At 45.4% G+C, this 24,956-nt stretch overlaps 1 protein-coding gene across 1 annotated transcript; it reads right to left on the bottom strand.

Annotated features, from left to right (window-relative positions):
* Window positions 1–7,960: 7,960 nt before the first annotated feature.
* Window positions 7,961–24,070, bottom strand: TH (tyrosine hydroxylase). Its single transcript, XM_041481202.1, has 13 exons — window positions 23,978–24,070; window positions 19,359–19,562; window positions 16,364–16,538; window positions 15,472–15,560; window positions 15,191–15,258; window positions 13,421–13,471; window positions 12,493–12,638; window positions 11,996–12,131; window positions 11,803–11,872; window positions 11,478–11,534; window positions 10,812–10,907; window positions 10,516–10,649; window positions 7,961–8,272 (listed from the first exon to the last, which is right to left on the bottom strand). Exons 1-13 carry the CDS (start codon window positions 24,065–24,067, stop codon window positions 8,113–8,115), a joined length of 1,476 nt encoding a protein of 491 aa, XP_041337136.1. The 5' UTR covers window positions 24,068–24,070; the 3' UTR covers window positions 7,961–8,112.
* Between the last annotated feature and the right edge of the window lie 886 nt (window positions 24,071–24,956).

Here is a 24,956-nt window from a genome sequence, read left to right as displayed (position 1 = left end):
TCACCACCAACCCCACCGGCTGCACAAGGAGAGTACTGCAAGGCTACAGTAGCACATCTGGGTCGTAGACACGTGGGGTTTTTCAATCCCTTACCTAATCTTTGCAAACCTCTCTATTCAGTTAAAAACAACAACAAAACCAGAACAAAACAAAACAAACAAACAAAAAAAACCACCACCCAAAAGCCCCTCCTGATCAGTTTTCAAGGTTCTTCAGATACTCTCTGCTTTCAGCCGTGCCAGAAAAATGTCAAAAGATCATCTCTTCACCTAGAAAACCTAGCATTCTTCCAAACACTGTAATGAACAAGTCTTGGAAAACTGGCAACAAATTCTGTGCAGTGGAAAGTGCAGTACCCATTCTGGTCCCTGGGGAAAAAAAAAAACCAGGGGAAACTGATTTGAGCTGGATTAGCAGCACGAATGACAGCTCAGGTCAGGCGCAGCCTTATCCGAATCCTTTCCCCTCTCCGGGGAGGCGGTGCGTGTGTGCCGCATACCTGCGGCTATAGGATTTGTAAATAATTGAGTTCTTCTGATCCCTACCACCACGGCACAAGAAGAAAGATTTGGTCCTGAGGGGGCTGACAGAGGTTCAAGCCCCAGATCTGCCACTTAGACACTTCTTCCCAAAGCTGTTTAGGCATGTAATTACTTTTCCGGCTCTGTGCCTGGTCTGAGTCTCTGATTCTCTGCCTCCTTTTATCTGTCAGCTTTTTACAGGGACAAGAGTACTCCTCTACCTCCCAAGCATGTAATGAAGATGAATTCATTACAGCTGTAACACTTTAACGAGCACTGAGAAGATACAGGGTATCCTTACAAGTCCTAAATTAGGAAACTCCCTCTCAGAGTGCACTGGGGTGCCTGGATGCATGGCCGAGATCTGTGCTGGCAATATCCACCTCTGTGCTTGATTCTGGAAGGGATTTTAACAAGAGAGAGGGTCTGGCTTTCATGTAAAGGCCAAGCTTGCAGGAATTAGTTTCCTTTAAAATGAGGATAACTCTGGAGTAGGAAACACTTAAGGGATTGGGCATCTTCTGGTCCCTGGACTTGCATCCCAATTCCTGGGCATCCTGTACCTCATCCACTTGGATGCAGCAGACACAGAAATAGTGAGAAATGCTGGGACAAAATGTGTTTGGTGAAGGCAAGTCCCCTGGTGTTTTACTGTTTAAAAGAGACCTCCCAACTACTGTTTCATGCATAATTGTGCAATTGGTAATATCCTGCCAAAGAAAGGCTTAGATCATCTCGTCTGCAAAGCATTTTCCACCTCCAAATAAACATTTTGCACGAGCGCAAGTTGCAGGTCTTCCACCATAACGTGCCCCAGGCTGGATTTTGCATACTGCCCACAGGCAAGGCAGCCGACCTGAATCTGGACAGCAGAAGGATTCAAGAGTCAAACTCAGGATGCTAGACCAGAAATATATTTTTTTATTCTTAATATCATGTGAGCAGCAGCACGATTCCAAAATGAAAAATAATTCTGTTCCATATTTCTTTACACAGAGAGACAGACAGACAGATCCACCCACAGCAGCAGCAGCAGCAACAATAGTGAGACCGCTCAGCGAGGCACTGAGACAGGCACACACCAGAGGGGTGGTGGGGCCTGGCTCTGAGGAAGGCTTTTCCCCCTTCTTCCTCCCTTGCCAGCCCATGCTCCTTCTAGGGGAGGGTTTAACCTGGGCTGACCCATCACTTTGGTTTTCCCCAGTCACTTTCTGTAGAGCTTGCAGTCACGTTTGGTGAGGTCTGGGGGAATGGTGTGAAGGATCCCAAGACACACCCAAAGGACATGAGCTCGTGCTTAGCTCTAAGCAGCCACATAATCCTACAAATCTGCTCCATGGTCAGGAAAAGGGAAATTCATAACATCTTTTGGTGAAGGGTGTGACTGGGTAGATCCTCAGAGTCTTTTCCTCTGAGTGATCTCGAGGCCAAGCTGTATGGAGCTCTGAGTAACCTGGTCTAGTGGAAGGCTCCCTGCCCATGGTAGGGGGTTGGAACCCAAACCATTCTGTGATTCTATGACCTCGTTAAGGCAACTCCACCAACCTAACCAGCCTTGTGCACAGTGCTTGAGGGATAGCTTAAGACAAAATTGAAAGCATGGGAAAAATCCAAGACAACTCAGGAAAAAGCCTAAAACCAGGAATACTGAAGGGCTGCAGGAAGTCCCAACAATATCAGAGATTACAGCAGGGGCTGTGGGCGCCTCTCTAGCCCACAGGAAGCCGATGGGTGATAGAGAACAAATGTTTCCCGATATGAGAGAGTGGATGAAAAGAGACTCAAGGATTCACCGCTTCTATTAATGGGACTGTTACGGGAAACAGCAATAATCTATACCAAGGCAACACCAGAACATCAGCTGCTTCAATGGGAAAATTGTGTTTTGAAAGGGTCTATCCAGTGACTTGAAATAAGCTTGTCTTTAGAAAAGGAATACCATCTAGTGGCCCAAAAAGGCAATAAGGATGTGCAATGGCAATTAGAGAATCAGATGAATTTAGAAAAAGAGAAACTACAGAATTAAGGAGGGTGATTAACATATATAGTGCAGTGGTTCGCCCTGGAGCAAGGGAGAGCTCAAAAGGGACCTGATCATAGTAAATGCAAAGCTAAAATTAGACATTTGCAAAAGCAGATTGGGATGCAAAAATTAAAAATAACTGCTGGAGTTCCAGAAAGTGGTGTAGAGAACTGAATCGGGAGCCATCACAGGAAGATGATTTCAAGGATGATATGGGCAAATGGGAAAAGAAAGAGAAGTTGAGAATAGCAGCCTGTCCCACAAAGACTCCAAATGCTGTCCCAGGGTAGATTGGTATGGCAGATCAAACTGTTGTAGCTGCTAAAATGAAAAAAAAAAATTTAACCCAAGGCAGGTAGCTGCAGATATGAAGCCACTGAAAGGAAGCACAACAGTAGAGAAACTGCTTATATTTAGAATTAAATGGGGGTTAAGTGGTAAATTGATTAGAGTGTATGCTCCACCAGCTTTTATCATTGTACATCGGGCACCTCCTTGGTAAACCTTTAATCTTGCCACCATGGGCATTTAATCAAATTCCCCAGCTGGGTGGTAAGACAAGGATCTAATTAGCACAATCACTACCAGTCCATAAGCTCGAGGAAGATGGAGAATCTTTAGGAAACTGATAGGAGCCTGCTTGAATGTCGTGGACAGAGCAGCAGGACGTGATACCCTGTACCAACTAACTCTCAGTGGAGCACAGGTAGCTGCAAGGTCCTTGGCAGCCCTGAGGCTGAGTCAGGCTCCTTGGACAGCGGATGAGTTAGGAGAGGTAGTGGCACAAATGCACCCCCACGACTCACACTAAGCTTCCATATGGCAAAATGCAGGGGAAGAAGCAATTGACAGAGTTGCTTTCACATTAAGAGACAAACAAGATACCTTTACTTGCATCCCACAGGGCCGAGCACCTGCCCTGCTGCACATGCTCGTGTGAGGAAAGGGTTTGAATGATGTTTGTCGGGGACAAAGAAAAGAGATTGCCTTATGTGATGATATTTGGGGAAACACAGCTACAGAAGAAGAGGTAGAAGAGAGATGCAGCTGAGTTTTAAAATTAATAGACCTAACAGTATTTAATGTCAACTTGAATATGGCACAATTAAAACAACCTCAAGTTAAATGCCTGGACTCTGAAACTGGTGAAACAAGAAGATGGATAAATGATAGAAAGGTTAAGCTTTCTGCGAAATAAATACTCCCACTAATCAATCCCAACTGTGAAGAGTGCTGGGAGAATTTAATTTCTCATGGCAGCATATCTATAGCTGTGCTAGTATCTTATGGCAGTGTATCCATCTTTGCTAATAGCAGCAGAGCGTTATGGAAATGACAGGAAAAGAATCAGGGAGGGAGCTGGAGCAAAGACCAAGACAGTGCTTTATCTGACATGAAAGAAGCTGCTTGAAAAGCTTCTGCACTCAAATTCTCAGTTAAGGGAAAGTTATTCATAACAAGAATTTCAACACGAGCTGATACTGTGGGAGCAGTGCTGTTGCAGCAAAATATAGGAGGAAAATGGATACCAGTAGCATATGAGTCCTCTCCAGTGGCTGGACCAAAATTTCCTTGGCCATGAAAAAACCTGGTTAGAGGCAGATGGAGTTTGAGGCTTTTCCCCTCGATAGTGCCATTGTACCCCAGTCTGCTCTTACTCTGCTCTTACACACAAAGGGAAGAAATGCATATTAATGTGGATATCCTTTAAATGGAAACCAGGAATGAACCATAGGTATTGCACACTCATGGGAGTGCTACATTTGATCAAAGAGGAAAAATAACCCAAGACACTCCTATCAGTGGAATGAGGGAACAAATAGTGGGCAAACTAGAGGAAGGATCATGCCAAGGAACTTACAGTCTGTGAGTAGATGACAAACCCTTCTACCAACATCTCTCTACAGACAGCTACCACCTGGCAGTAGAACAAAATACTGGTTGCATAGTGGGGAGAAAAGTAATGGCAAGCACATAGTGGGACGCCTATGAAGAAAACAGGAGTTCTATTTTACAAGCATAGAGGGAGAGTGGGAATAAAATATATGTAAAGGATGTTACAGTAATATGAAGACTGCAAACAATACTGAGAAGTAATTTAGTGAGCAAGTAGATAAATTAACTCAGACTTTGTTTACTGCAGCCCCAACCAGGTGTCAGCTAAAAAAGATGGGATGAATAGTGTGGCCAGCTGAATAAGAGCATCCTACACTTCTTTACATAGCTCATTACGACAGTCTAAGGTAATTGTCATAATGAGCTACATAAAAAGTGTAAGGTAATCTCAAAAGAGTGCAAAGTGTTTATACTTGGCCTCAAATGAAGTAAGAAATATAGGACATGAACAAAAACTGCATAAGGTGTGCAAAAGTGGATTAGTAAAAGAAAGCTGCCAACTCCACTGCATCGGCTAAACTAAAGACTGTGACAAATAGTGCCACGGGATCACCCCAATAAACTGTCACAAATCAGTATCTGTTTGCCACAATAAATACCTTTCCTGGGCAGGCTGAGGTTCTTCCACCTAAAAGGAATACAACTACTGGAACTGTAACAAGGCTGTTACAGAAAATCGTTCAGAGGTGTGGAACAGCACCTGAGACAGGGTAAGATGAACAGAGGGGAGGGTTGGGAAGGGGGGCCGGGTTTAAGTGGAGAATTCGAGTCTTAGTAACTAGCCTGGGGATTAAGCAAGGACTGTATAAACCCTACCACCTGCAATCACCCAGAATGGTAGAAAGAAATGAGTCAGACTATTAAAAATAATCTAAAGACAATTGTAGGACAATATCCAAAGTTATAGGTTAAAAAGTTAACCTTGCTATCAGTAGCTTTAAAAGCAGTGACAGATTAGGGATTGGTTTACAACTCTACCATATTTTGTTTGGATAGCCTGTCTCTTAGTGGTCCTATGTCTAAGAGCCTAAAATATTATGGCAAGATAAAGAAGAAAGCAATGGTCTGGTAGAAGAAGCAGCATGAGAAAAATGTGTAGAATGAGAGAGCAAGGATCCAATTCATATATAGCTTATGCAATAAGGAGACAAGTAATGTATTTGAAAACAGATAAAAAGGAACAAGGTTTAGAGATAAAGTGAAAGGGGACCTATTAAGTTACTAATAAGATAAATCCTCTAAGATATTAAATAGGTGAGGGTAATAGTAAATACAAACGGGTTCATTTTTTCAGATGTCTCCATAAGGGGCCAAAAAATTCTGGAATTTGTCACGAATTTGTGAATAACAGAGACACTGAAAATGGCCCAAAGAGGGGCCTGTGGGGCCTGTGCAGCCCAAGCCCCTGCACTCAGGTCTTGCCCCAGCTCAGCCTCGTGTCCCTAAAGCAAGGGAGTGCAACCCTCCTGGTGCACACCTTCCCCCGGCTGTAGCACATCTGCTTGTGTGCTTGCATTCTCATGGGGCTGGACTATGCTGCAAGTCTTGCTTATTTTCTACTTTTGCAGGCAGATTTTACAGATGTTGCAGCAGATTTTACTACAGCTTCTCAAAAAAGCAGCAGCTGACAGAGTCAAGGAGCAGCAGTGCAAACTCCAAGGCAAGGCAGAGGAGTTGAATTTAGAAATCCTCGCAGTTGCAAGGATTTCTAAATTGGCTTATCGCTCCACATTAATGAGTTTGGTCTTTTCACAAAGTACATTAATTTTAGATATTTAAGAAGGCAGATAATGACTGTGAAGTGCTTTGGAGACCTAGAGATGATCCCCTTCAGACCTTTACAGTTCTGGAGGCCAGATCAGAGAGCGAATGGCTCCACAGAGAGATTCCCTGCACAGTCCTAATCAGGAGCCTGGCATTGCTGCAGGGTTTGGAATATCCTTGCTGCTTTCATGGGCAGCAAGCCAGGAGCTGGACACTACCAAAGGAGAGGAGAAACAGCAACCTGAAGACCAGCAAAGTGGCACTGCTCTTGTTAACAAGATCATAACCCATGCATTAATTATACAGACAAAGTTTTTATAGCTTGCCTGTTTGTTTTTTTTTCTTTTTTCTTTTTTTTTCTTTTTTTTTTTTTTTGGTTTATTTGGTTTGGGTTTTTTTAGTCTGTTTTACTGAAGTCACCAGTTAGATTTTCATGGCTAGATACTAAACTATGGCCTAGCCTGCCTTAGTCTTGCATAGCTTGCTCCAGCTACTTAATCTAATAGTAATATCTGAAGAACCCAAATGAAAAATTGTTACAGCACTTAAGGGAGCTTTGAGAGTTACAGCTCATGATCTGGATCCACCCAGATTGGGAAATCATAGCTGCAGCTTTGGAAAAAGGGCTCTAAAATGACAATAACTGAATTAACTCAGTAGTTTTATCAGTTTACAGAAAAACCTGAAGAGAAGAAACAGCTTGAGGAAAAGCAGCTAGCCCTGGTGTCAAACTGCTGATTTCAGTAATGGCCTTTTAAGCAATTTAGGAGGAATTTAGGAGGAAGGGTCAAATAAGAAAAGAAACAGAAAGGAGAGATTGAAGCAGGCAGGAGACTAAGTGCCACCAGTAGCTAAGGAGTTAAAATTTGAGAGAACTGGGGGTAAAGCACATATATGTGGAGGTCTGAAATGGGATAAAGAGTAATGGATTGTAAATTATTATGACTGAGCCACAGTAGAAGTAACACTGGAGAACAATGTTAGCCGTGTTAATAGCCAAAACTTCACTGCCAAGTCTTGCAGTTCTTTAAAGAGGAAATTATAAAAATCATATATTGTGGATAAGGACAGCAAAAGTCGGCACAGAAACGTTATAAATGATCATGCAAACAACTCTGTGTAATTCTCCCCTTCACTGTCCCCCACAGCTGTTTAGCAGCCTCCACACATCCCAAGCCCAGCTCTGATACTGCACAGCTGCATAACCTTGGGCCAAACTTCTGAGCAAACCGCTAAGTTATGAGACAGCCTGCAAGAAGATAAGAAGGGCAAAAGCAGGGGGAGGGAAACCAAGAGCTTTGGGTCAGATCAAGCCATTAATATCTACACTGAAAACTGCATGAAACTGGGTTTGAGCATCCAAACCAGATGTTTACCTTCCTTGCAAATGGCCAGCAATAGCATTAGTCACACACCTGAGCTACATCAGGTAATAGTAATGTCAGGATAACTAAGAACAAGACTCGTGGAGTTGCTTTGGGGATAAAAAAAAAAGGCAGATTAAATTTTTCTCTCAAATTGTGATTTAAAAAAAAAAATTATTGCTTCTCTTTTTTTCTTTTTAAATACAGTAGAATTTCTCCTCTTCCTTGCACCCAGGAGCTTAGCACACAGCTCTTGACTTCAACTTTTTAGCTTGGCCATGCTTTTTTGTATCTGCTAAGCCTCTTCCAGCAGTCAATAGAAAAGCTACCCAAAAAGCCAGCAGGCCTTGGGTGCGTCCCGCTGCCCTCCTCCAAGCTGGCCCTACATACAAAAGTGGAAAGCTGTTGGGGTTGCATGGTGACAGGCAGCAGTGCCAATGTTTGGAGAAGACAGACAGGTAGGAATTGTCGGCTGGGAAGCAGGTGAGGGCAGGGCGGGCACTTTGGGGGCAGGGAGGGGACGGAAATGGCTCAGTTCTTGTATTAACTGATAACATTGAGCGCGTTAATCAGCGAGTGAAGCTCATCCCTTACGCTCTCCAGGGAGTGGCAGATCGTCTGGGGGCTGTCCAGGAGCTCGATGCTGTGGGTGTAGGGCTCGTATTTCACCGAGAAGGGCCGCTTGATGTGCGCCGCGTAGCTCCTGCAAGGGAAGGGTGCAGAAGGATGGGTACAGGAGATGCGTCCTGAGTCTCCCTCCTACTCACCACCATTTACCCAGGAAGATCACCACAGGTTAATGCCTCTTTTAGGCAGAGTTTCCATCTTTCCAGCTCCACTACAGCAGTAGTTGAGATCCCATCTGTTTGTCAAGGAACACCATGAGTGTGGCTCTCTGTGGGCTGTACCAAACAGGAGGGTACATCAGACTGGTCACTTCCATGGCCATTGCCAGGCATCCTCTGCTGCAATTCCTTTTTCAGAAAGGCCAAGGAGATTTAGAAGCTAATTGCAGGGAAAGCCTGTGGTATTATCATAGTATATTACTAAATCCTTTCTGACATGCATTCATTGACTAATCTCTGCTTGGGGAGGGGGGAACTATCTGTCTGGCATACTGAGGATAAATTTGACAGGCAGTGGCTCAGACCTGAGCTAGAGGATGAGAATAGTGTCACCAGAGCCTTGTGCTTCAGCAAAGCTGCACTGCTGTACCCAAAGCCAAATGCAGCCTGAATCTCAGCGATGAGCTTGACTCTACCTGATATCTCAAGAGTAAGACCTTGTTGCTGCTTTTCTAATGGAGAAGTATGTGCTCAAGTGAAAGAAAATCAAGGGCAGGATTTCCCCAAAGTTGCCCACATTCATTTCCAGCACTAAGATTTATATACTTGACAAGGTAGGGTTTTTTCATTTGTGACTGTGGAGCTGAAAATCTATAGTTAGGCGCTTATGGCTGCAGTCTCACGCTGGAAAAGCTTGGGAACATGAGGGGACAAACAGCGCTAACAACAGGCATGCTCCTGTCCTCTGCTGAGGCTTCACCCTTTCGCTCCTGGATTGCTTAGCTTAGGCTACCCTCTTGTGGCTACCGCGGCTCTGCTCTGGCGCAGCGCTGGGGAAGCGCAGCCCTTTCCCAGATGCAGACAGATGTTCCTCCAGCTGCTACTTCATGGCTAGGCCGGAAGTGGAGGGATCTGGGGGAAAACACAGCACAGAGGGCCAAGGCGCAGGCTGGCGCTGGCAGGGAGCTGCCATGCCATTGCAGGAAAACAACGAGAAAAAGCACAAACAAAGGAGGTTTCTGCATACTCACATTGTCCTCCTCTTAAAAGATGTGGTTCCTCTCAGCTCTGCCAGGCAAAGTCCTGCTCACCTCTCTTGTTAATGTCAGCCACAGCGAGGGCTCGTAGCACAGCTGCTAAAGGCTAGAAACCTGCCCTCCAAAATGGGTGTGCTCACTTAACCCCTTTGGAAGCAACTAGATACAGTATGGCTGCTTGGAAGGGCACTGGGGGAGTGTGTCCTTTCTGGGAAAAGAGGCTTTTCTCCAGGTGTAACACTGATAGTCAGGCCCAGCTGCCAGTAATGCAAAAGGGACGATGCTTTAATGTTTTCACCTCACAGAGTAGAATCTGTGTGGTCTCTGAGCTCCTTAAAGAGGCTAATTTACAGTGCCTGTCGCAGTCAAGACCCTCTAGCCTAATCTTGGCTGTGTATATGGTGTATTTTGCCTTTTTAAATGCAAGGAAATGACTCATTAGGCAGCAGTTGGGTTTTTTTTAAAGCAGCCTAGTGTGTATATGTGAGCATGGGCTCCCCCAGTGCTTGCTCTTGAGCAGCTGGACTCCAGGTTGCATGAACAGTGCAAGTGAGGGTAATAAAAGCAGAAGTTGAAATATAGCAGTCCTCACCACGTTATTTATATTAAATACCCCTCTTGCAGGAACTGTAAAGTCATGTACGTCATGTTCGCCTCATCCTGTCTCTTTCCTAAGTGAGGATAAAAGTGGCATAGGCAAAGTTTTCCTCTGTCAATCAAAGCAGTTCGAGGACTGAGCTTTCCTCCTGTGGGCAATTCTGGCTATGACCAAGAAAATGCTCTTCTGAACAGATGTCTCTGGGTAGAGCTGACCCTTACCATCCTGTTTGCAGTCCCATAGGATTGGGAAACCCAATTACCATGGTGGGATTGTGTCTGGGGTCCAGTAACACATATTAACAAGCCCAGGTGGCAGAAGTTAATTTTTTCCCCTGGATAGATCTATTCAGTCTAGCATGTTCCCTGTAGGATCTGGAGAACTGCTTTACTTTGGAAGACCTGATCAAAGTTTTCAGAGCACTTCTGAGAACTCAGACTGAAAGCAGACATAATGTCAAGCCCTATTTCAATAAATAACATCTTAATCTCCTATTGTTTGGGTCTCTCTCATTGCCCAGTCCTACCTCAATTTATTTTTGGCATCACTGAAGCTCTCAGACACAAAATAAACAGGCTGGTAGTTCTGGTCCTGGTAGGGCTGAACAGCTGCAGCATCAGGGTCGAAGTCCCGCACCTCTGGTTCATCTGACAAGGAGTGCTGTGAACACGGCAGAAAAAATCCAGCGTGAAACTAAGGGGATTGGAGAGCACATATGGCACAGGCAAAGGTGGAGAACAGACTGAGGAAAGTCATTGTGCAGAAGCAGGAGGTGTTTTTCTCTACAGGTCCAGAGCAGAGGCAGGTTATGGTGGGACTTACTATGAGCTCCCCATAGGAAGAGAGGAGCCCGGCTCCGTAGGCTTTGACGATTCCATTCTGTCTGCAGAGCCCAAACTCCACTGTAAACCAGTAAAGCTGTGAAAAGAAAAAGAAAAATTCCTGAGGGACGCAGCTCCTCACCCTAATCTCCCTGTCACTTCTGAGCCCTTACATCATGGCCAGGGTCTGCGGTTGTTTAAAGGAACAGGCACCTGCTTCTTTGTCCCCTGTCCACACTTTGCTTTCAGAGGAAAGTGCTAAACTAAGTTTCTGCTACACCAGGACAGAGTCTGTGTCCCTGGGCTTGTTCCATCTGCTGTGAGATGCTGCTGCTTGGTGTCCTTGGAGCAGGACAGGTCACCTTGCTGAGGGAGAGCCAAAGGAAGCAGATGTCATTTAATCCCATCCCAAAGAGTCCCAGCAGTGCTGCTGTTGGAAATACGATGCTTGGTGATACTACTGCTGCCCGAGAAAATTGGGTTAATGTGCAAGCGAGCTCTGCTGTTTAACTGATCTCTGCTCTGCACAGTCATCATGAAAAGATGATGATGGGTGGGAGCTCTGAGCCTGCAAACTTTGGAATACCAGGCTGGACCAGTCCCCTTGATACCACAGAAGCACTGCTGGAGGTGTTGTGTCCCCCATACAGCAAAGGGGAAAACTTACAGTTGCTAGTTTCTCAATTTCTTCATCAGTCGCTCCCAGAGATGCCAGCCCAATGTCCTAGGAAGAGAAGGGAAGGGACAAACATCAGGACTGAGGCCCTTAGATGTTGACTGTTCTTTTTTATTGGCTCAAGACCATACATATTGCTGCCCTGCAGTGCCAGGCGTCTTCTGGGACTTCATCATGATCAGACTAATCCATTTTGTTTCAGAGTCAGTGTTTAGGGTCTTGGTCCATCACTAGAACTCATGGTTAATAAGAGCAAGAAAGGTTTAGGTGGTTTGGATTCCCACCTCTCAAGGTGGGAAAGCAGACACCACCTTACCTGAGAGAACTGGGCAAATGTCTTGTCAGCCAGCATTGGGACATGCCCCAGCAGCTCGTGACAGCAATCCCTGCCAACGGGAGGGGGAAAGGAGGAAAACACAGTCAGCAGCAGACAGAGTGTGTCTGTTGGGGAAAAGGGTGATTGCTGGGACTTTGCAGGCAGGGAGGCCATGGGGCCGGGCGATACTCACGGCTCAGGGGAGTGCATGGGTGAGGACGCGTGGCGGATGTACTGCGTGCACTGGAAGACGCGGAAGGCCAGGCTGGCCAGGAAGTCCCGTGCTGACAGCAGGCCAGCCACCGGCCGGAGCTGGAAGCCAGTCCTCTCTGGAACAGCACACAGTGACTGTGCGAGCTGCACGGCCCATGGGCTGTGCCACTGCCCCCAGCACTGGAAGCTAAAGGGCTACACCAGCCTAATCTATCTGCTCCTCCTAGGAACAGCACCTGCTCTATAGCTGCTCAGTGGGATCATTTGACCACAGACTTGCCCTTCAGGCGCAGCCCGCTGTGTTTAGCTGCAGGCCCCACCATTTGGGCTCTACTTCTGTCCTCTGTGAGCAATGCCCACGGCACCAGATCTCCTCCTAAATCTCAGCTCACTCACTACTTCTTTGGGTTCAAGTTTCCATCTGCAGCTGGCCCCACTGGCAGACCCTGAACCTGGGTCCCCTGGGCTCGTACTCACCTTTCAGGAAGCGGGAAACCTCCTCCAGCTGAGGGATGTTGTTCTCATTGTAGCCACAGAATTTCTCCAGTAGACTGAAAGCGTCAAGGTACTCCTTGCAGGCATGGGTGGGGTACAAGCTCTTCAGGGTGCTGTACACCTCCTTCCTTCAGGAGGAGAGGTGGCAGACATTCAGTGTGTAGTCCTCTCCTGCGCTCTGGCTATGCACTATCAGGGACTCATGTTTTTAGGCTCCATGTCCTTTTGCCTTTCTCCACCTAAGTCTATGTCTCTGCACATTGACAGAGGTATGTAAACACACACAGACACACATTCAAATGAACCTGCAAAGGCAGCACAGGTCTGTGTCTGCACAGACCTATTTCTGACTTGGAGGTCAGAAGACTGCATGAAAGGTATTAGCTGGAATTAAAATATTCCCAGTAGGTTAACTCCTGAAGTTACACTGTGAAGACAGTCAATAGAACCAGATGACCTTGTTGAGAAGCCTGTGTACTCAGCTCGTATGAGCTGGCCTTGTTTTCAGAAACACTCCTGCAGCAACACTCCTGGAAAAAAATCATGTTCAAAGGGAGTGCTTTCCTAAGTGAGGCCTGTGAGGTACCACAAAGATATTCACCATGGGCCTCACACTTCTTCCTGCAGCTGGGATAACTGCTCTTTGTTTGGAGGCTGCTACTGAGTCAAGACCCTTAGAGAAGTGGGGCTCCAAATTATCTGCCTTGCTCTGTGGGGAGGCTTCTTTGGAGGACATTCCTGGGGGCTGCACCATGAAAGTGTTTTTTATAACAAGCCATTAAATAGGATGCTTGCACTCCTGACACATTTTTCCAGAGGTCATGCCCTAAATGTTTGGGTTTTGATTGCCAGCTTCTAGTGGTGAAGCAGTACTAGTGAAATCAGCACTAATAATGGAATCAGCACTCACCAAGTAGCTGTCTCCTCTGCCGTGTACTCCACATGAGGGATTGGGTCCCCACTGCAAGGCAAAGGCACCATTACTGAGCAGAGCCCCAGCCAGGCTCCTCTTCCCTAGGAGAGGGAAGCACTTTGGAGAAGCTCTGCATGATGTTCATAAATCTTCTTTAAAAACCAAACCAGGGAGTGACAGGAAAGACAAAACCTTAGTACTTGGTCATTTGTACAGGTGCAACAAATACATAGATGCAAAGAAAAGCATGAGTCTAGTCAGAGATTATGAATGGACAAGGGATGAGCAAGAGTTTAGCAGGTGTAATATTTACCAGGGGGAAAAAAATGGGTTTCTCTGGAAAAAATTGGAAGACTTCATGTGTGGAAATAAATGCATTTCATACAAAATGAACTTCAGGGAGCTGATGGCTCCAAGAATGAACCGGTGGCTGGGAAATAAAAGCAGCTAATAAGGAAAACTAAATGCATTTGACCTGTAGAAAAATATATTGTCAATAAGGTTAAGGATGGCAGGAAAAGAAAATTTCAACATTGATGTAAATGGGCATTGATGAAATGAATATTTTGCTTTTTCTCATCATAGTTAGAAATTGTATTTCCTAAATCTTTCTTTTCTGTGTTTGAACAAATGAGATATTCATATGTTGTAAAGCAGAGTTCCTGAAGAGATGCCTGAAGGGATGCTACACAGTGGCTCATAAATGTTAACCTGCAGGTGAGATGTTAAAGAAGACCTCTTAAATTGGTGCCTCATCTTAGGACAGTATTTAACCCTGAGTCACTTGGGACTCTTCCTCTGGCACCGTGACTTTCTGTGTGTTTAGTATTTGAACAGGATAAAACCATCAGTGTCCCTGTTCTGGGCTTCAAACTGGCAAAGTACATGAGAACCAAGAGCAGAATCCCTGGCTGGGATCACACCAGTTGCAGGGGTAGCTCATACAGGTGACCCATATAATTTCTGTAGTCTGCTTTCAGCACTTAAAGTCCTGCTCAGAGAGAGAATGCTACGGTGAAAGGCAGCGTCACTGAATAGGATCTAGGGAACATTTTACAAACCTAACTGAATATCAGACTCCGTTTGATGTTGTAGTGAACACGCTGAGTGCTATCACTGCATGTATCAGAATAGAAGTATTAAGTAAGAGTACAAGGCATAGTCTTAAATCTATATAAGACAATGATGAGAACATTACTGGAATCTATTTAATTTAGCAGAGTTTGGAGGTGAATCATTTAGCCTATAAATACCCTCATAGCAAAAAAGAAAAAAACCTGATAGCAGTATTTTGTGTAGCAGATGAAAGGCATGTGTGATCCATTGTGTAAAAGCTAAAGCTATTGAAGTCCAGCTTAGAAATAAAACCCACATTTTTTCACTACCAGGATAATGAACCTTTGGAACAAATTTTCTGGGCATGGGTGTCTTTTTCAGTACTTGAAACACTGAAGTCAAAACTAGATGCCATTCCAAAGAGATACCTCATTTCCAAATGGAGTTTGAGGTCTGATGGATATATATCTGGCTTTTGTTACACAGGAAGTTTATTCTTACTATGTCCTTACCAATGTATGAATTAATGACAACAGATATTTTTTAATTAAAGAGAGACTGGAATGCAAAGAAAGAAGAGAGACACAAAAGGAGCTGGAAAGGCTGAATGGGGAGACAAAACATAAAGGAAGAGAAGTATCATACAGGTGACATACAATGACTTCCGTGACATGTCATAATCCCCGCATGAATGTTAGGAAGGAGACTTACTGCTTATAGTGAAAAGCAATTTCTGCTATTGATTTCCTTCTCTGGCGATATACTTGGTCAGAGTAGCCCTGTGGTGACAAACAGGAACAGAGACAGGACTTTTAATCAGTTGCTAAAGTTTCTCACCCAGGAAAATTCACCACTGGCTGGAGAGTCATCTCTCAAGGTGGCAGTCACACTCCAGTCCCCTGGTCAGCTGCACTAATGGGTGTTCTCAGCTCCCTGCCTCTGTGGCACAGCTCAGGAGTTCGGTGTGACAGGGTGCACACAGGCTGACTCACCGGGTGGTCCAGATCCAAGTCAGGGTCAAACTTGGTGACCAAATGGTGGCACTTGTCCAATTCGCAGATTTTTCTGGGAAACCAGTGAACTATAGGGAGAGAGAAAGGGACAGTCTGTCTGTGGAAGTGAAGATTCCCTAAAGAGAAGGGGTTCTGACGCTGAATAAGATACACCTGATCTGGTGTACCAAATGCACACATACAGCATGGCACAGCTACTTCCAGCCAGTAGTTTCATAAACTCAGTGCTCTTTTCCTAAAGTCATGTCTAATGCTATGATCTGCATGTCATTACTTCCTTGCCCATCTCCCAGCAGAATATTTTGTGGCAAAATTAAAGAAGATGAAAATTAGATTTTACTGAGTGATTCCACTAAAAAACACCCAGAGATCCTGCCAGTCATAGTTCTCTAGGGATATTCTCCTACAATATTATTCTACAATAATCATCCTATCTTCAGCAGAGGATGGCACAGGAAGTGTCTTGTAGATTAGTCTGAATCTGTACAGAGGTCCTAACACATAGGTACAAAACTACTTTGTAGTATTTATAATACAAAATACAATACTGCTATATTTATAATACAAAATGCTGGAGTAGAGATGGAGAACTCAAGAGGAGAGGTGTGAGCAAAGCATGAAATTCAAGCTCCTATTTAAATTTTTTTCAATCTTTACCAGAAGAATGTTCTATGAACAATGAAGTCTGTTGAGAAAAGGACAAGGAGGGAAATGACTTTCAGGATTCAGGTATCCCAGAGGCAGTTCACTTCTGGTTTGCTCAAATTCAGCACACAGCAGCATCTGCTGGGAATAACAAAGCCTCCACCCTCTTTCTACAGGGAGAGCTCAGCCTCTCTGCATGAGTGAAAATGTTTGTAAAGTTCCTTACATTTGTCTTCCTTAGTGGTCCTCACATCTTCTGCTACCCTCTTGATGGAGCTGATGAAAGTATTGAGGTCAGAGCTGTGGACTTCACAGCGCACAAAGTATTCCAGCTCAGCAATCCCTTCACGGGGCTTTCGGCTAAGCCTGGTCTCCAGGTGGTGAATTTTAGCTTCAAATGTCTTTTGAGACATGGAAAGGAAGGAAAAAAAACCATTAAGCAACATTTGAAACACCTTCTGCTACTACCCAAAGATGCCCGTATGGACACAGAATTATAGAACAGTTTGGGTTGGAAGGGACCTTAAACATCGTCTCATTCAAACCTCCCTGCTATTGACAGGGACAACTTTCTCAGACCAGGTTGCTCAGACCTCCATCCAACCAGACTTTTAACACTCCCAGGCATCCACAACTCTGGACAACCTATTTCAGTAGCTCATCACTCTCACAGTAAACAATTTTTTCCTACTATCTGACCGAAAGCTACTCTCTTTCAGTTTGAATCCGTCCCCCTGTCCTGACACTACGTGCCTTTGTAAAAAGTCCCTCTCCATCTTTCCCCTAGACCTCCTTCAGTTATTAGAAGGCTGCAATTAGGTCTCCTAGAAGCATTCTCTTTTCCAGGAGGAACAATCCCAGTCTGGGATGGATTCCTTCTTGTTGACATTAACTCCACATTTTTTCCTTCAGCACAAACACCGAGGCCATTCAATAGCTACCGACAGAAGACTTCCACCATGGCAAAGAAGACCAAGAGAAGCAGTTGGTGTGGCAGAGGGCCACGTTACGTGTTCCCACCGCAGGCACTGCCGAGGCTGTGGCGGGTGGGGTTCGGCTCCGGCGGGTCCCGGCAGGTCCCGGTGGATCCCGCGGGGGCGGGCGCTGCCCGGGCGGGCCGGCGGCGCGGCGCTGGCCGTGGTGCTGAACGCCGGGGCTGCCGCGGCTCGCCCGCACCAGCGCGGGTCTGGGCTCGCTACCAGCACTGATGTCGTTTGGGCCCGCTGTAGGAACTGACCCCCATGGAATAAGGAGGCAAAATGATGTCTGTAGACTCGCAAAGGGCCCTGGCAGATTTGTTTCCTTTAGCTCAGTGAGAACTGGCAGTACAAGCCCAAGGCACTAGGCAATGACCCAACCTTCCCAAAGTTCCTGCAGGACCTTTGATAGAGGAAGGGACATGATTTCTTTTGTTAATCTGAGGCAAAAAAGATGAGAAGGAACAGATGCGATGCCACAGGTAAATTAAATTTAGGATGGTGTTTTTTAATGTACCTACCAACTTCACTATTACATTGTCCCCTCAACAATCGATACCTTTGCATTAATCTGACAGCCGTGATTGCATTACCTATGCTTCAGCTGCATGTAACACATACAGAAGAGTGAAACCAGCTTCCCTGCAGCCTGGTTCATGATGAGGTAAATGTCATTATGCCCGTCTGCTTTCATATCTTGTACCTGCATTGCCAGAGGGATCTGGGAAATGAATCTTCCTCTGTTGGGACTTGACATGCTTGTCTTTTTATTATATTTAAAGCTCTCTCTGTGACAAGCTCAAAGAGCTTTTTTGCTCCAGGAAGAAACAAACAATATTTGAACACAAGCTGCCACAGCTTCTTGCTTGATGTTTTAAAATTGTTAAATTACAGAGTTTAAATTCAGTATAACATAAAATCTACCAAGTACAAGAGTTTACACATCTGTTTCATACCCACTGAGCAGCCTGTTGAATGCTACACTGACGGATTTGTCATGCTTTATCTGGCATCGGTGTGTTCTGGGGAGCAGACCCCAGTCATTGCAACACATGAGTTTTGTCTGAAAATTTTGTCATAAAGGTTCTTTCAGTCTTGAGACAAGGACCATACATTGCCCAGAAAACAGCTTCTCTTTCAACAATCGTCGTAGAGGAATTGTAATTGCTGAAGATCTAAATGTTTCTCATAAGATTATCAGAGGTAATTCTAAATGGGCAATGAATAGCTAGAATGCCCTACAATTTCAGGGAAATACTTATCCCCCAAAACCACACTTTTTGTATGTTTACAGTTTTTAAGTAGCAGGTTTTCTGTATAGTGTACAAAGCCCCAAACAACCGTCTGTGACTGGACATGCTCTGAGCAGAGACCTCCAGAGGCCCCTTACAAGCCACGTGACTGATTAATAGGAACAAATTGTCCTCTCCTCTCACTGCTGAAGTCAATGAAATTAAACCACCATAGATAGAACACATCTCAGAACCTCAGTTTGCAAAACACTTTTTGAATCATTGTGGATGAAAACTCACTACATGAATGCAAGCTGTCATGCTTGGATTACTGTTTAAATAGGCAGCACTTATCTCAGTCTTTCCGATCATGGCACTGAGATCCTATATAATGCAACATTACACTGCTGGCTAAGGGGAAAAAGCTCAATTACCAGTTTTCCTTGGTATTAAAGGCATAGACAGCATGTATCTCTTGAGGGGAACCAACAGAACCTTTAACATGTGAATCAGAATAGAGAAGGTAATTTTCAAATCAATATGCCAGTTTTACACCCAGAGCAAAGTTGTTTCTGTAACTATTTGACTGAGGACCAGTGTGGTAATGACCCACAAGTGAGGTGAGTTTGGTCTGTAGACAGGCAGGGCACACAGCTTGCTGTGAATGTGGGATCAGAGCCCTGTGCCTGAAGTGATGAGCAGTGGGGAGGGTTGTCAGAGTACACTACAAACCATAAGGATGTGGACTCGAGTGTGAAACTGAAAATAATTAAGCAAAATTAAGGCCAGAGCTTAACAGCACTGCAAGACAGAGGTATGCCCCCTTTTTACTGATGGCAAGTGAGGACACACTGGGCCATGAGCAAAGCATGACTTCAGAGATACCAGACAATTAACTGATAATTTGAAGCAGGCAGACCTAGTCTGAGCCTTCTTTATTACACTCAAGTGATGCTTCTCACAGCCCAGTCATGAAACCTGGAGTGTGTTCCTTGAGTACCAAGGTACTCACCTCAAATACCTTAAGGACACGGGACAGTGGTGAAGTCTTGGCTCCCTTGAGCATGAAGAAGAGGTTCAGCATGGCTCTCCCATCCTTCTCCTCGAATACAATGGTCTCTGTGGACTCTGCAGCATCAGTGGCTGCAGCCGCAGCCTCTCTTTCCTTCCTGGCATCTTCAATGAGGCTTTGACGTCTTCCAACGAACCGTGGAGACTGAAGGCAGAACAGAAATAAATAATGCTGCTCACAGAGTGCAGGAGATCAGAGGCATTCCCAGCAGCTGGATGAGATGTGACTGGTATGTGTCAGCAGAGGAAGCAGGGAAAGGCTGGATTGATTTGCCTGGCTTTGTAGAGGAAGATCTGCTCATGAGGACTGAGGTTTTAGAATTGAACTTTCAGAAATGTGAATCTTTTTGGGGGGGGGGGGGGGGGGGGGATCTGTGTAAAATATCTTTTTAGCATAACTGGAGAATGGGCTTCTCCCCTCACCTCCCCTAGCAGCAGTTTTCGATATCCTCTGAAAGAAACAAAACCCAGAAACAATCTTGTGTGGTTTTCAGGTGTCTGATGAACCCAAGTGGAGAGACATCAGATAAACCTGAGGTCATCTGAGAAAAGATACTTTGTGAGGGACAGGTGAAGCCCACAGCTGTGGCCTGGCCAGGAAGCAGGAACTGTTTGCAGGTGTATTAGTAGGGCAGCTTAGCAAAACTTCTCCCAGGATCCAGTGTGACATTTACTTTTGACATTAAGTGGATGCTTATCCATTGAAGTGTAATTGAAACCACAACCATATACCCCAGAAAATAAATTCCTCCCGTTTATCTGTAGATTTATTTTGTCTGAACAAACTCCTGCAGATTTCTGTTACCTGGAATTGAACCTAAAATGCAGCTCTGTGCCTGAGGTCATGTCAGGACACCTGTTTATACTTATAGTGAACTACGAACTATTTCAATCACTGCTGTTTCTTTTGTTATACAAATAGCTCATATACCAACTTATTTGTTCTTGGTCTTTTTATAATCAGTTTTCTATTCAGAGGCAATGCATCTGGTTCCAGTTTTCTGTGTTCAAGACCCAAACCAGATGACAAACCTCCAGAGCTTGCTAAAAGAAACCTGGCACAGAACCGAAGAAGAACACAGAGTGGGACTGGCTGCAGTTTTCCCTGAGATTGCATTGAAAATATTTAGAACATGCTAATATACTAACTAAGCAGTGCTTTCCCTACCTTGTGAAAATTAAGAGTGTTTTCCTTTTAACAAGACAGCCTGACTGACTACTAAGATTATTTTCTCTGATTTTCGTAGCCCACTATCAGTAACTCATGTTTCCTGTGAGAATCCTCTTGGATGCTTTAGCAGCGTAAAGCTGACACTTTAAATACAGCCTCAAAAACTCAGCACATCGAGGCACCATCCCGCACACCTCTATCTGCTCCTGTTTCAGTAAAGATACCCCTCCAAAATTATATTTCCAGATCCACCCTTTATTCCTCAGGGCACAGAAAAACACCTTCTAACAAATAAGTGCATGCTGCTACTTGTCTGAATTGGTGGTATTTGTGCCCAAAGAGAGCAGACATCTAACAGGTGATCTCAGTTATAACTTTAAAAATCTTGTGGGCATGTGCTCGGCTTTAAGTATGTGTTTTCCATCACTGCAGTGTTTTAAGCTAAGCTGGTGTGTACTTTAAAGTGCCTGCAATAAGCAGGGCAAACTGTGCCCTGTGCCAGCCACAGAAAATGAGCTCCACAGCCATGCCGAGCCAGGCAGTGCTTTACCCAAGGGTGCTTTATCACACTGTGCCCCCAGGTGCAGCAGGATTTTACTTCTGGGTTGGAGAAGGGGAGAGGAGGGAAATTAGACCCTCATATTCAGGGTGTAAACCAGGTTAAAATCCAGCTGGGTGGGGTTTAAAATGCCAGGGTTGGGTGACTGGAAAGCTGCACCAGGAGAAGCAGACTCAACCAGTCCCACACATGTGCTGGGGCTGGTAGCCCCTGGCAGGCAGGAGTGGGGGCTTTGGTCCCTGTCAAGGAGTCCTGGAAGTTTTGTAGCTGCGTGATGGCATAGTTTAAGTGGGTAAATTGGGGGGACAAAAATCAAAACAAAGCAAAAAAAAGCTGAATTTTGCTTGGGAGAAGAGGGCTGGGGGGGATCTGCCTGCCTGCTGCCTCCTCTGCCAGCTGAAGCTGCCTGGCCACATGTTACCCACATCACTGTCCTCAAATCTGCCCCTCACATTCATGCTCATTGGGCTATTATCTCCTTTTGCTGGAAATTAGGAATGTGCCATATATAATAACCAAACTGATCTCATGATAAATGCCTTCCTTTCTTCCAAAGGCACCATTATATGATATTTCTGAATTGCATTGCACACTCCCTCCCCGAGTGCATATCTGGCTACAGTGAGAACTGTAATTTGATTTTGCAAAGCATTTATTTGCCTAACCAGGGCCTGACTCATTCACCTCTTCTGAAGGTTAGTTTGCACCTCTTATGAAGGGTTTGTTCATTTTTCCTTCCTCAAATTTGCTGCACGTCAGAGTGCCCAGCCTGCATATTGTCATTAAAAATACTGTGTTCTGAGCGATTTTGTTGCTTTTTTCCCCCAGCTCATTATTTGCAGCAATCAGGAAGGATTGTAAAGACTGGGGACGTTAATGTCTCACCCCTGCTTTCCTGGGTGCTTTTTCCTGCTATTTTGGCTCCACTGGCTGTCTTCTGCCTGCTCTGTAACCAAACTCTGCCCCAGCTACAGTCCCAGGGTCTCTTGCAAAAATTATTAGCAGCAGAAAAACTTAATATGTAACCAAAGATTTTTCCATGGAGTTTGATGTTTGGCTGGTCCAGTTGACATGTAAAATACCTGCTGGTGTAGAGGAGTTCTGGGATTGCAAAGGTCTGGGTTTTCCCCCCAGTTTGCAGCTCCCCTGGCAAGGGAACACCTCAGAGGTGATGTGATGGTGGGTGATGGCTGTGGGGCAGATCACCCACAGTCACAGAGACAACACAAGGGCCAGGGGCATGCCATGTCACATACAAATGCAGAGTCATGCCTCTTGCCTGGTAGAAGGCAGGGTTCTGGAGATCATCTGTGCTAGGTGAGAGCAAAGAGAAAAGCTTTTCATGCATCTGACTCTCAGAGCGATCCTCACAGGGCAAAGTTTTAACTTTATTCGTTTTTCCTTTTCTGAAAATTTTCATTCAAAAAATCCAATCACAGGCTAAGGTTTTATGTACCCTCCAGGCTGGAGGTGCCACTCACCCCAAGCAGGTTGCCTCATTCTTGTCAGCCCACTTGTTGAACATGAACTCCCCTGGCCCCTATGTTCAGTGGCCCATTTTTTCATAAAACACAGAGCAACACCCCAGAGGGTGCAATAACCAAACACTCTTCACTTCTCCAGACGTTGAGCATCTCAAATACTGATTTTACAGTTGCCTGGAAAATATCAGGTTTTCAAGGGCCACTCGAGTGTTCATTATTTTGCAGAATGAAAATGATTGCGTGAGAGGGAAGCCTTCCCTGATTTCCATTTATTAGAGAAAGCAAGCTTACCTCCTTGTTTTCTAAATGTTTTCCTTCTTTTCCAGCAAACTTCACTTTCAAAAAGGTCTAAAACACCTTTCTGCCAATGTAGTGGTTGATTTTAGTGAGGCAGAGCATTGCACAGGGTTAAGAGGAGAGTGGGTGAAAATGGCAACAGGTATAAGGGAGAGAAATGGGGAGCTCTAAAAGTGACCTGCTGGAGTCACACTGCACACATCTGCCAAACATATCTGCTGCCTCACCCATCTCTATCCCTAAGGTCCCCTCCTGGTGCACCATTGCCACTGGCTGCTCTGGCTCCTGCATTGTCACCTGCTGCCTAGCCACATCTTTGCCCCACAGGACTGTCCAATATTGGGAGTCTTCAAGCTCATCCTGCATGGCAAAGCTTTGGAGTTAAGGGCTGAAATGTCCCTGTCCCTACAGCAAGTCTGATGGGTTGGCCAGGCTTGGCTTTCTAAAGACGCTTGATGCTCCTCTCCTTTCCCTGACACATTCAGACCTGGTGTGTGCGGGAGCTTTCCCTGGGCTAAACACAGGGCTGAGAACACATCAAGGAGGACTGGGAACAGAAATGGGGGAAGGATGTTCTGGGAGATAAACTGGATACAGCAGCCATGAACAAACAAGTTAAATAGCCTGTGCCTCGTGTGCTGTCTGAAATGACAGGCCCACTTTTTTATTATGCTAGAACAGGTGAAATCTCTGCAGTTTAATGTCTTGAAACCTGGAAATCATTAAGATCTTTAAACTGCCTTTCACAGGGGGATTCCTTGCTATTCTTGCCATAGGTCTGTGGGTTATTCACCTTACTTTTGGTTGAGTTGTTTCATTATTTCAAGTTTTCACCCCCTTAAATGTTTTCATTTCACATGTATCAGTATGTGGAGAGAACTGTTGGAGTAATTTACCTTTGCCAGCCTGGGGCCCGGATGTGCCCATGTCAGGGAAGTCCCACAAACAAAGTGTTGGTCCATCTATCCTTGCCTGCCTCTGCCTATAGCTATGGAAGAGGCTGTGGATTTTGGAGGGGGAGGGAAAGAAGTGGGGTAGGGTTGTCTTACCATGATGGCCTCGGCTTGCTTGGAGTCCAGCTCCGACACCGCCCTGCGGAAGCCTTTGGCTGCAGAGGTGGAGATGTTCGGGGTTGGCATCTTTGCTCTTCCACGAGCTCTGCTGTCTGCTTTCCAGCTCCTTGCCAGCTTTTTATAGGGCAGGGCTGACGTCAAAGACTCTTTCAAATCTTCTCTTCCCCTGCCACCTCCCCATCACCACCTCCCTCCTTTCTCCCCCTCGGGCTGAGAGGAGGAGGGGATGTGAAGGAGAGAAACGTGTCTGTCCCATTAAATCTAATCGCTACAAAGATTGCAGACACCCTGCCTTCACAGACCAGACAATCCCCCACCTGTTTGCCTGCATCCAAAAGATTTCTTCTCTAATTTACCCCTTCTCTCCTTTCCCCCTCCCCCCCACTTCTGGATGGAGTTCATTCTCATTACATGTTTCAGTCCGGCACATTTGCTTCCCCAGCTTGGGAGTCGCTTGAAAGGATTTTAATCTGTGAAAGGTTGAAATAAAAGGAAGAGAGAGATTTAGCCCTCTCCAGCCTTTTTCCCCCCTTGTTTGCCTTGTCATGGAGGCAGTAAAGCAATAGGAAAATAACACTGATTCCCACAAGGCAGCTGCAGGACTGGATGCCGTTCTCATGCGTGCACCTCCCGGCGCCCGGCTACTGACAACGCTGCGCCTTCCAGGGCTCCCCCACCACCTCCGAGCTTGATTTGGCCATGTCACTCTGACAGCAGGAGGGCAGAATCTGACTCCTCAGAAATGGAAAAGGCTTTAGAGGAAACAACCTAGAAAAACCCTCGCAGTCCTGCCTTCCTGAGTGCTTTGCTCCTCTTGCAGTAATTCCTAAGGGACCAAATGATTGAATACAGCTGGGGCTGACAGTGTGTGACAGGTCAGACCCATGCCAGGGTCTCTGCTTTGTTGTGAGTAAAACTGGCATTTTTCTCTGGTTAGATTTGCAGCAGCTGTCCC

This window comes from Pyrgilauda ruficollis, unplaced genomic scaffold (genome assembly GCF_017590135.1).
Source record: "Pyrgilauda ruficollis isolate IOZ18807 unplaced genomic scaffold, ASM1759013v1 scaffold55, whole genome shotgun sequence".
In the NCBI taxonomy this organism is placed as follows: domain Eukaryota; kingdom Metazoa; phylum Chordata; class Aves; order Passeriformes; family Passeridae; genus Pyrgilauda; species Pyrgilauda ruficollis.
This window is presented reverse-complemented; position numbering and strand designations above follow the sequence as displayed.